At 39.6% G+C, this 12,985-nt stretch overlaps 1 protein-coding gene across 1 annotated transcript; it reads left to right on the top strand.

The window, feature by feature from the left end:
• The first annotated feature begins 3,021 nt into the window (after positions 1–3,021).
• lrrc4bb (leucine rich repeat containing 4Bb) lies at positions 3,022–12,301 on the top strand. Its single transcript, XM_087794202.1, has 3 exons — positions 3,022–3,433; positions 8,197–8,790; positions 8,864–12,301. Exons 2-3 carry the CDS (start codon positions 8,548–8,550, stop codon positions 10,856–10,858), a joined length of 2,238 nt encoding a protein of 745 aa, XP_087650328.1. The 5' UTR covers positions 3,022–3,433; positions 8,197–8,547; the 3' UTR covers positions 10,859–12,301.
• Positions 12,302–12,985: the final 684 nt, after the last annotated feature.

Here is a 12,985-nt window from a genome sequence, read left to right as displayed (position 1 = left end):
TCTGCCGTCATCACCTCATGCAGTAAATGAAAGTAGTCACGCAAATACCAACAGTTGTGTGTATTCAGCCCAGTACTTTGAAGTTTCACTGGTTACGCACACGATGTTCTTCTCCCGTGACAGAACACACATGGTTTTAACCGCGTGGGAGATTTTTGGAAACCAACACCAGACAGTTTGAACACTCACTAGTGAACTAAAACTGAGATCTAGACACTATCAGATGCCTTAAAGAGGGCGATGGCACGTCAAAAATATTATTGTATCATTCAAATATATATATATACCAACAGTTTGGTTTACAAGCTAGATGTTTGTAGCCTTTAGATCGTGAACCGGTCTGTGTTGTCATTTCATTTATTTGGTTATGATTTAACATTCAGGTAATTTAAGAATAAAAACAATTGAACAATGAGTAAAATATATATTTGTGAGGTAACATGCTTCCATTTGAATGGTCTGTGTTGATATTGAAGCAAAAAAATAAAATCTATGTAGACACAATTGGAACAACTTAAGCGCATAAGCGCCAATACATCATCTACCGCGCCAGTGGGACTCTTTGATCTAATATAAACTCATTCACAAGGTTGTCATCCTCTAGTTGGAACTTTGACATGAAGCGCTGTGAAGCAAGTAAAAAGGAACAGTTGTCAAAGGATGCTGCTCTCAGCAACAGCAGCTTTGTCTTTCACAGTTTTCCATCAAGTCAACCTCTTCCCCCCCACAGCCCTGCTTAGTCTCGCCATCCACATCCTTAAGTCTTATCTCTTCTTTTATCTTCTTCTAGTAACTTTGTCTGGACAATTGGAAAGAGTGTGAGTGTCATGCGACCACCAAACAACTTTACAACAGAGGGTCAGAGACAATGTTTTTCTAAATTACTGAGAAACTTTTTCAACTTACCAAGCAATAAACGGAAATTGACAAAAAAGCTGAAAAACAATGGTGAGGAATTTTAGAAAGTGTTAAACATAGAAGCCATAACAATGCACTTACACTGATCCAAAATTAAAGGGAAAGCCAGAAAACAAGATTTTCAATCTTTAAGAGCAGTTAGGCTTTGTTATGGTCACTCAAATAACAGATGTACATCAAAACGAGATCAAAAATACTTCTATGACTAAAGCATAAAAACTCAATTTACTGATGTCTTTTTGTACTCAATATCTAAGTTTGCATTCTCCACAACCATTTTCAATGACGTTCGCACAAATAACACACAAATTAAGATTAAGTATAAATGTATTCATGTAAGATCGGGGCAATACATATTATGGGCTTTATACACGTAAACATGTATGATAATAGCCAACGGCTAGTTTCCATATTTAGTCCCTTGGTCAGGTTGATGTTACCATAGATTAGTAACAGTGACAACAAGTAGAAACAATTAGTCTTAATGGCCAGAATAAGCAGGAGTCGTTGTAGAGGGAGAAAAACATGTCCTTGAAAACATATCAGAACAAATATATATATATATATATATATATATATATATATATATTTAAAAGATTAACCAATGAAACTGTATAGTGGATCAAGAAACATACAGGTCATGGGTCAAGGGTCAGGGGGCCATACATATTTCACTATTATTTAAAATGCTAAAATTAGATATCAAAAGGCTGGTTAAGTGTTAGGTGACGAATGCATTGTTCGTATAAAGTTGTACTTTAAATGTTTGCACATAGCGTTAGTACCTGAGAAGTTAAAAGTACAGTTAGCTAACATTAAACATATACACAAGGTGATGTTCTTCCAATAGACAAGTTTTGATACGTTTGGTGACATAGGTCAATAGCATGTTTGTTATTGTTATAAAATGGAAGCACCTGCTTTCAAAACAAGCAAAAATAAGGACGCATCATTCACCTGCACGTGTTGTATTTACAAACCTTAAAATCTGCCAATAATGTTTTTAGAAACAACAAAAAAGTAAAACTTCAACCTGTTTTTGGAATGATTGTGATCGTTGCAGCATCGTTAATATTTGTTAAGTTTACAAAAAACAATCATCAGTTATTCTAAACAACTGTGTTAAAAACTCCCAAATATTAGCTCAATATTAATCCAGATAAATTCAATTTAGATAGTAAAATACAGATTACGAGATTAAGGAAAATGAATACCCCATTAATGAAAACATATTAATAAATCCGGTTAAAAGTAAAACAAAAGTGTGTAAGAGTTGGTTATGGTCAAATGTAAACTTATAATAAATAAATAAAGACGTTCTTCTTTTCATTCATTTTTAAAATCTCGTCTTAAAACACACTTTTATTCCCTGACTTTAACACAGCATTAGACTCTGAGCTGTTTTAAGTGCTTTTTTACTTGTTTTATTTGATATTGTTTTTACCTTTGTGTGTTTAAACTATGCTCACTGTACAGCATAAAAAATCCGGTTCAGAGTAAAACAAAAGTGTGTAAGAGTTGGTTATGGTCAAACCTAAACTTATAATAAATAAATAAAGACGTTCTTCTATTCATTCATTTTTAAATCTCGTCTTAAAACACACTTTTATTCTCTGGCTTTAAACACAGCATGAGACTCTGAGCTAACTTGTTTTATTTAATATTGTTTTTACCTTTGTGTGTTTAGACTATGCTTTCTTTTTATGTCACTGTACAGCACTTTGTAACGATGGTTGTTGTTTTTAAAGCGCTTTATAAATTGAGTTGAGTTGAGTATTAATGGATTTCAATTTTGGTACTCTGCATATATAATGAAAGCTAAAAACTTGAAGGAAAGACAGACGCTTATAAATGATTTAAGAATACGTCTGGAATATTTATTGTTATTTTTTAAATTTAACATATAACTTGAATATAACAAGAGATGGATGCCTGAAAGATATATTTATTAGGGTTCTTAAAAAAAACAAAAAAAAACCCCGCTGAAATAAATCTACATGAGCGTCTGTTCCTTCAACCCCATCGTGTGTGACTGTGTCTTTAGTGGTATTCAGAGAAGGAAGATACGTCAAGTGCGTAGCTGAGGCTCTGATGCTTGGACGCAGAGATTCGCTGCCCAGCGGGAGCGTCGCGTTTGCTGCTGCTCTCCATCCTTCAGTCCAGACGCAAGGATCCTCTTCTTGGACCCTCAACGGTGCCACACTCGTCTTTCCAGTTCGCCATCAGACGTTAGTCCGGGGGTCTACCTCCTGCGTGTGCGCGTGTGTGTGTGTGTCTATGTGTGTGTGTGTGTGTCGCGCGCGCGCGTCCGTCTCTAACCTGCCGTCGCTGCGCTGCGTTGGCGCTGCGGAATAGCAAGAACAAGAGGCAGCTCTCATCCGTGGAAACAAGCAGATCAATTTAGGGGAAGAAGAAGAAGAGGAGAGGAGGAAAAAAGATAGCCTGTGTTGGGGAAGGAAAAAAAGTGCTGATCTGGAGAGGACGAGAGAGGGGAGAAGACGTCGACGTGAAGAAGGTACGTGGATCTTGTTTGTGCAGGTAGAAAAACGGTGATGGTTGCCAAATATGTCCGGATGGTGAACATCGGGTTCTGATTCTAAAAAGGGGGGTGGTGGTGGGGGGATGATATAGAATTAGGGGTTAGTCTAATCACATTCATAAACAATGTCGGGGTTTAAAAAAAAAAGAAAAAAGATGCAGCAGTCTGTGGAGAAAATCTTCCCAAATGTAATTCATTTTAAGTGTTGGACACCAGGTTTTTTTTTGTTGTTGTTGTTTTTTTTAGTATATTTTTTTTTGCTTGGGTGCAGTCGTGTTGTCATTACCGCTAAGAGAGAGAATGGATGCAAGCCATTTTGTAATGCAGCATGTGCAGAATTAGGCCTATTCAGAATTTCAATTGCGTTCCAGAGAAGGTGCGCCGTAGTGAGCGCAGCTGCATAGATGAATAAGGCCATTCTGCCCAATTGTAGGTGATTTTGAAGCCACCAGCTATAGAATAAACGCCGGTTGTTGCTCACATCAGGATGGAAAAAACTAAAATGTTATGCAGATATCACCAATGAAATGAGATCATAAATAAAAGCTTTGTCATTGGACAATAAATGACATTTTTTTCCCCCATCTTCATTGCTGATTAAATGTGCCTCATCTTTCCCGGATTCCCACGTCCTGAATCAATCTGGGGTTGTCATAGTTACAGTAGATGATGTTGGCCCTGCTGCACCTGTGTCTGCTTTTGTGTTCATCCAAACAAACACAAAATAAACGTCTCTAAATACATGCCTTTTTTTTCTAATTGGGCCTCACTGGAGGGGGGAGAAAAAAAGAAAAAAAAAGCGACTTCACGGCTTATTGAAGGGCAGCGACAGATTTGGGTTTTACCTCTTCATAAACCTTTACGACTCAGTTGAGTTGGGCATTGATACAATCAGGCGCTTCCCATGATGATGTGATTGGTTTGTAGCAATTGGTCAGCGGCTTGCAGCTAATTTGTCTTTTCACGACTGAGCGCTCTCTCGGGCCTGATCGGATAATCAATACCTACATTGTTGCAATCTGGTCTTGACATGGAGGAAAAAAAAACTCAGATCCAAAAAGAGAAATACCTTTGAGAAATTGTTCAGAGAGAGAGAGAGAGAGAGGGAGAGGGAGGGAGAGAAAGGTAATATATTCTCAGTGTCAGCCATGTCATAAATCCAGTGAACACGTTTTTGCTCAAGGATTAAGATTCTTTTTGCTCCTGAATTTCCATCAGCTGAGATGAGGTGGGAGATTCTACAGATGGAGACCTGCCATCAGCTTGATTTTTTTGTGTGTTTGTCTTGGGTCAGGCGGGTCAAGGCAACAGGGCCATTCACAGCCACTTTCTCCGTGATGAGCCTCGAGCAAATAGCCTTCACTTCATCAGCGCAAAACAATACAAACAAAGCAATCCCTCAGAGCTCTGGTAATGCAATTATTAGAAGCGTCAGATCATCGGACACGTCAAGGCTCACGTGTTATATTTAGCAACGACACGATTAACTAATGATATCATTATTTAAAACATTGACTTAATCATGAAATTGAAAGTGACATTACCTTTAGCATAGCTGCAGGTTTAATTGAAGGTACAATCCAGAGATTAAACAAGCGAACAGAACGACGCGACATTAAGACAACAGGATACATATTAATAATGTATAAATGACTCTGTGTTATTTGACTTTTGTGTTAATATTTGAGGCGGTTTGAGGATTTAACCTGTGCTGTTTCAACTGATTTATGGCTGTGTTTGAAAATAAAAAGGAGCTTCACAAACCTAGCGTGTTCCATTAACAAGTCAAATATTAGCTAGGATTACATTTGTTCAAACAATAACATAAACATGCAGACCTGGGGAGAGAAAAAGAGGAAGGCAGACGTCACATGATCGTCTGGACCCGCTTTACCCCCCTCGTTGAGTTGATCTCTCGGGCTCTAGAAGTTAGATGAAAAGAATGGGAACTGTTAACATGTTTGTCATGGTCATTTGACTAATGTACACGCAGCAGTATCACAGCACATGCTTTTGGGCATGCAATTACATTTATCAACTCAACCTTATAATGTGACTAGATACTAATGGACGTGCTCGTATTTTCTGAACGTGATTCAAGTTTAGATTTGGGAACAAAGACGTCGACTCCACACTAATACTGCTGACTCAAAGTTGAATTAAACGCTGAATTTGGGATGTATTTTCTTAATTACATCATGTTTTAATTTAATTTTTGGTTAATTCTTGTACTCTGTGAAATTAATATAAATACGAATATCTCTCAAAATCTATTCTAAGCTAACATGGAAGCCATTTGAAGAAAATATTCAATATAACAGTTTCTGTGAATCAAACAGACTGAAAAATATTGTGTTTACATAACACACACAAACATTTACATTCAAATCAATTATAAATTATGTTTTTTTACTGAAAATATAAAAAAGGAAGTTTCTTTACCTTTAACATTTTTTCTTATTTATTAACACATAATGTTTCAGAAGACAAACGCTAAAAATAATTTAGATATACTCTCGATTAAGTGAGATCCTCTTAATAATTCAAGTCTTATCCATGTTTCTCTCGAGATAACTATTCCCGCTGAGACATTATTTTTTATATTAAGACACAGCTTAGAAAAGTGTCATAAATCAAGCCCCGATGAGTGACAGGTGTCGACGAGAGAGTCTAATTTATAGTTCAAGCTCAATATCTGAGGCTCTGTAAGACTGGATTTATAAAGGAATTTTATAAAAAATAAAGCAGGACTTTTGAGCGTGGACGAATAAAACTTTAATAAAAAGTAGATGAAAGACAATTATCAAATTTTAAATCTAATCATCATAAAGTTATGTATCCATGGGAGGTGTCTGTTCATATTTGAGTCCCTTAATCCATATTTTAAACTAAAGTGTTTTCATTAATATAAACACATTCCACTTTTTAAATATCTTTTCTCAATCTTACTCATTCCAGAGCATTGAGTAACAGGCAGTATCTTAACAGGCATTATTAAAAAGGCTGCTTGTGGTAGCAGCAGACGTTTGGGAATTCAGATGCTCACACTTCATTAAACATTAATGTGAATACTCTCTGGAGAATCCCACTTCCACAACAGACAAGGGAGGAAAAGAAACGGACATTGACTGTGTTTACATTTTTATTTAAAAAAACGACAACCAGCCGAATACCCGCAAATAGCTTTAACGCGTCGAAACTTTGGGAAAATGTTTGTTTTCGAGTCAATCTTTCTTCATCTAAATGACTTCATTAGCAGCTTACCTGCTGGATATGGAGCGAAAGTTCTTGTTTGGTTGGCAAATACAAATAACATCAGTGTTTATCTACCGTTTTCTCATTTCGAGCAGTCACACAAACTGTCACTCATTTAAATGGGAGTAAGTGTTATTTATCCGTGACAGCTACAGCTTGGATGTTGCGAATATGGATTCATGTGTGTGTTTGTAGAGAAACAGAGAGAGTCTGTGGGATGTGCAAAGCATCTGAAAAAAATCCTATTTTTAGAAATATTCCCTCATGAGTTTCCCTATTAGCGTCTCTCAGTGAAATTTTTTTTTGCGAAGGCTGACGGTGACCTAATCCAACATCCTCGTTGATATTTACGATATTTCATATAAAGCCAGAGATTTTCCTTGAAGTTTAAGTTTTTTAATTCATGTACTTTCCACAGAATGAAATCCTCTGTGGATCAGCGAAGAAGCATTAGGTGTCTTAAATCTTAATCCAAAAAGTGCAAATGGCCAGGTCTGAGTGGCAAATGCTAATCAAGCTCAGCGTCAGAGTGAATCAAGCTCAGCCATGGAGTGGAACAGGGCACTGGACAGTAAAAACACAAGATGGTGAGTGAGCAGGTTTCCACAGCAACCGTGTTTCTAGGAGCGCGTGTAGCATCGCTGTGGAGAAGAAGGGATGCGAAGGTCTTTTGTTTGTATGGAGCATTTAAAGAAACCTCTTTTCTTCTGATTCAAGATTGAAAGTAATCTCGCCACAGACGCTGGGGTTGTGCATCACATGCTTCATCAAAAGGCAAGCATTACAAAGACACCACTCTAATGACCGGGTCGTTGCATCACAGTCACATTGTGATGGACTTGTGGAAGACAGAGACCGCAGTTATGGTCAGAAAATGGGCTGATGGTAACCAAAAAAAAACAAAAAAAACATTTTCATTTTCATAATTATCTCCGGCTTGAGTCACGTCATGGGTTCGGGATGCTCGTGCATCGCGGCACAGCATGTACCCTGCGGTGCAATTTGAAGATCAATAGTCATTTCTTTACATACTTAATTGACAAACAACTGCTCGGAACACGTAATGCATAATCTCTTTGCAGTGCGGTGGGCTCGTGATGGATCGCACAAACGCCTGCATTAACCTGAGGTTTTAGCCGAATCCCACGGGCGCCTGTAATTGCATTTGGTTTCATATTTAATGTTTAATTCGGCTTCTGTATGGATGTATCACAATCATCATTGGGATACTAACGCATTTTGCAAAAAGGGTTTTGTGGAATAATGCAACATTACTGAGATGCTTTAGAAAAAAAAAAACAGGCCTGACCTGGCAACACGGTTTAAGGCGTCTATTGTTAAAAGCTCTGTGAAGCAGCAAAGTGTAATGCATTTGTGTTAAAAATATGGAGGCAATGCTTGCAAGACTGTTCTAGGCTTATACCTTAAAGCTGCACTGAACTTACTTGACCTCCTTTTTTCTTTCTTCTTTTCTTTCTCTACAGTGAGGAGGAACGGCTGCTACAAAAGGACAAAACTCTTTCAAAAGACCATAATCCCCAAATATTTAATAACTGTCATAGGAACAACAAATGTTCCAAAAATGACTTGTAAAAAACAGAGTGTTTGCTGAAAGAAGGACCAGCGAAGAAGGAGGGATCTGTTCATGGTAACTCGACGCTTTTGCTCCAAAATCCCACACCTGCCTCTTAATTATTAAAGCCACTGCTTAAAAAAACAACAAAAACGAACAGTATGACAGCATAAGACATGAACATCAAAGAAATCTCTTAAACCCCCTGTCAGGAGGTGACTTATCAACCATAGCGGTAGGGGTGGGTCATGACTCAGTTGCCATGCGTGTTGTCATGGTGACCAGCCCTCGCACCCCATCCCCCCTCCTCTGGTTGGTCCAGCTTTTGTTGTGGTTTCACAACCATGGACCTCTGCTGACCGAGGCAGCACCCCCCTGCCCGAACCCCTGTACCTGCTCCAATCAAGCGAGCCGTGTCATCTGTACTAGGAAAACCTTATCTCAAGTTCCAGACAGTATTTCAGAGAACACAAGATACCTCAATCTACAGGAGAACACCATCCAGGTAATCACTCTGGCTTTCACTCGCTTCATCTACACAGTGATACTAACTTTACTCTGTTTTTCCACCATCCTAGGTGATCAAGTCAGACACTTTCAAACACCTGAGGCATCTGGAAATCCTCCAACTCTCCAAGAACCATATCAGGCAGATTGAAGTTGGAGCTTTCAATGGCCTTCCTAACCTCAATACGCTGGAGCTTTTTGACAACCGTCTCACAGTTGTACCATCGCAGGCCTTCGAGTACCTCAGCAAGCTAAGGGAACTTTGGCTACGGAACAACCCCATTGAGACGTTGCCGGCATTTGCCTTTCACAGAGTCCCGTCGTTACGCCGTTTGGATTTGGGGGAACTTAGGAAACTGGATTTCATCTCAGAGGCTGCTTTCGAAGGACTGGTCAACCTGCGATTCTTGAATCTCGGTATGTGCGGTCTGAAGGACATTCCCAACCTCACTCCTCTGGTGCGTTTGGAGGAGTTGGAGTTATCAGGTAATCAGCTGGGGATCGTGAGGCCTGGATCATTTCAAGGACTGGTGTCGCTGCGGAAGCTTTGGTTGATGCACTCTCGAGTATCCGTGATCGAGCGCAATGCTTTCGATGATCTCAAAAACTTGGAGGAGCTCAACCTGTCTCATAATTCCTTGCATTCTCTTCCCCATGATCTGTTCACACCTTTGCACCAACTAGAGAGGGTCCATCTCAATCACAACCCCTGGGTGTGTAACTGTGATGTTCTGTGGCTCAGCTGGTGGCTAAAGGAAACAGTTCCTAGCAACACCACTTGCTGTGCCCGATGCCACGCACCCCCGGGTCTCAAGGGCAAGTACATTGGCGAGCTTGACCAAAGTCATTTCACCTGCTACGCCCCAGTTATTGTCGAGCCGCCAACTGATCTCAATGTCACCGAGGGCATGGCTGCTGAGCTCAAATGTCGTACTGGAACCTCGATGACATCTGTAAACTGGTTTACCCCAAATGGCACTCTGATGACCCACGGATCGTATCGCGTAAGGATCTCGGTTCTTCACGATGGAACCCTCAACTTTACCAACGTGACAGTGCAAGACACCGGACAGTACACCTGCATGGTAACCAACTCCGCCGGAAACACAACAGCGACGGCAGTACTCAATGTGTCCGCGTCCGATCCCAGCAACAGCTACAGCTATTTTACCACCGTGACCGTAGAAACAGTTGAAACGTTCGGAGGGGGCGAAGATAAGAATTCAGCAAGACAGTACATTAACCAGACCTTCATAGATTTCCCAAATCCTACTGTTCTAAGAGGGGTTCTAGAGGGCCAGCCTGGCGTGACTATATCCCCCTCTGCCTCTTCTCTTTCATCCCTGTCGCCACGAGCCAACAGAGGTTCTGAAAACGCAGTGACTGTGCCTATAATGGATGTAACTAACATTCCGGGCTTAGATGATGTAATGAAAACAACTAAGATCATCATCGGCTGCTTCGTGGCCATTACTTTTATGGCAGCCGTAATGTTGGTGGTCTTCTACAAGCTCCGCAAGCAGCACCAGCTGCACAAACACCACGGCCCAGCCAGAGCCATCGAAATAGTCAACGTTGAAGATGAGATAGGTGCCGGGGCAGGAAGCGGCCTGTCAGGTGGGTCGACCATCAATTCTGGCGGTGGTGAAGGAACGTTAAGGATACATCATCCAGAGATTGTCAATTTGCCCAACATTGGCCGCTCAGATACGCTGAATCACTACTACAAGACCCATCATTTTAACAACAATGTGATGGGCTTAAGCATCGGTGAAGGAATGGGCCCAGGAGGGATGCTAAATAGCAAGAACCATCAAAACCAAGAAATCCCTATCTCATGCACCCCGATTCCAATCTCCTCCTCAACTTTGCTCACGACATCAGGAAACGGCACCAACAACAACCCTTGTTCTATGTCCCCACCGCTACCAATGTCCCTCCCAATGCCAACTATGGGCTTACATGGATCCATTAAAGGTTTTATGGGGCACAGCCAGAATCCTCAAATGGAGCCTCTTCTGTTTAAAGGAAACTCAAAGGAAAATGTTCAAGAGACTCAGATTTAAAAGTGCAGTGGGAGGATATAAAGAGAATGATCAGGATTTGAAGACAGCGATGGGATTGATGCTGGATGTATGCGTTGGACCTTTAGACACTAGAGCGCATTGACATTACACCAGGAGAGAGGATAGACTGACATGTCAATACACAAACACAGAGACTTATCCGTGATAGTGTACTGAGCCAAGGATTACCACAATGGGCCACTTGTGTTTGTAGTAACGACCACGGTCACGGAGATCAAGGAGTGGACATTGCTACAATGTAAATCTGTGCCAAAGCAAATGTTTTTGCAGTTTCAACAAGCTGTGTTCTCATTGGGAAAAACAAGCCTTTCAAAATAACGAGTCCCGGATTCGTTGTTGGCCTGTCGACATGAAAGACATGCACAGCACTGACGACATCTAAGTTCAGATATAATACGAAACTAAACCCAGAGAGACGTTTTTCTCCACAAACACAATTTACACACTCTCAAGTGACTTTATAGACTCTGTCGAAGCGACAACAATGTAGACATAAATAGATGGACAAAAAGGTACAGTGCAGTACAAACTACTGTGAAAATAAACAAATTATATAAATATATTTTCATTTAAATATGTATCATTGCAGACTCCGATGCAGAGATATTTTGGAGTGGATGTATAAGCTGGTATCCTTTTTCTTTTTCCTTTTCTTTTGGTTGTGATTTATCAGGGCTGGTGGTGGCGACGGTTGGTTATGAATATGTTTTCAGTTCGGCTACTTCTCAGAAACATAAGGGCTCAATTGCAACACTCATTGTGAATCTTTGAATTGGCTTTTGTGACATGAACTCAGTTTAGGTTGTAGAACAGTGAGAGCAGATATCTGTTTGACAAACTTTGTCCGTTGCTTCAGTAATAACCATTACAGATTTCTTGTGTTATGAGTGTATTACGTATTATTTGTAAAAGCCAACTACTCGGTATTTGACTTGACCATTCTGATACTTAAAAGCCAGCATCGAATCACGGTAAACAATGTTCCACAAACACAGAAATGCAAAGACCTGTATGGATAAAATAAAGTGTTAATAATGTGTTATTTGAATCAGATCAGTAGCCAGATATTTGCTTTTAGACGGGAATTTGATATGACCTCCTTGCTCATGGTGACCATAATCACGCCATAAATGCTGTCATCAGGATGACGAGACGTCTCCGCAGCAGTATTCAAGAAGGGATTAAACATCCATCTTAGGATGGCTTGGATGAATGGAAATGTACAGTATATTAATAATAATAATGTCTGGTTGTATGACAATTGTGAGATCCACATTTTTACAGTGTAACTTTCATATGTTAAATGCAATTTACGCTTCTTGCGTTTCAACTCTGTATTTCTTTATTTTTGTTAGTTTGATATAATGTGTACAGTTGTCTAGCCATGTATCATTACGTGTGAAATAAATCAATCATATATTGGATGGTGGTGGATGACTATGGTGTCCACATGGATCAAGAGTCAGACGTTATTCAGACATCTGAGCCCAAAACATGCTCTAAACGTCCCTTCTGTGGTTTGGCTGTTAGTCACTCTGCGAATGACTTCACTCTATTAACATGTTCAAACAGACGGTTAGTCACTGGCCACTAGTCTATCCACAGACACTAGTCATTTGGTGTAATGAGTGGTTTTAAAAAGTGTTTTTGCTCCCACTGACGACACTTTGCTTGAAATCTGAAAAGAACATTGAACGTGACTCATCCCTGGATCTACAGTTGCCATCAAAAGTCGTATTATTATATACAACTACAGGTTCATATGTTTTATGTATACAGATTCCTAACTTCATTTAAGGTTTATCCAACACAAAAATAAAAAAACACATGGTGAAAAGAGAGCTCTAATAATGATTATTAATGATTTAAAAACCATTGAGATACATGTATTTTCTTAATTAGATAAAAGCAGAAAACAACCTGCCAGTTATTACTTCACCCATGATTTAAAATGAAGCCAAAAGTTCTTTATCAAGACAGCTCTCTATAGCGTCTTTTAAAGGTGCCAAAGTTAACGTTTACATTTTAAATGTTTTATCATTTGATCATTTTACCATCAATCGTTTGAATCCTCTTCATTTAACGTGTTCCAGAAGTGCTTATGAA

Source organism: Callionymus lyra, chromosome 6, assembly GCF_982586985.1.
Source record: "Callionymus lyra chromosome 6, fCalLyr1.hap1.1, whole genome shotgun sequence".
Lineage (NCBI taxonomy): Eukaryota > Metazoa > Chordata > Actinopteri > Syngnathiformes > Callionymidae > Callionymus > Callionymus lyra.
Note: the sequence above shows the minus strand (reverse complement) of the source record. Positions and strands in the feature narration are given on the sequence as shown.

Bases quoted from the DNA above. Each gene is read 5' to 3' on its own strand.
- lrrc4bb (XM_087794202.1), top strand. From the start codon at position 8,548: ATGCGTGTTGTCATGGTGACCAGCCCTCGCACCCCATCCCCCCTCCTC. The intron at 8,791-8,863 runs GTAATCACTCTG...CCACCATCCTAG, and splicing joins TACAGGAGAACACCATCCAG to GTGATCAAGTCAGACACTTT.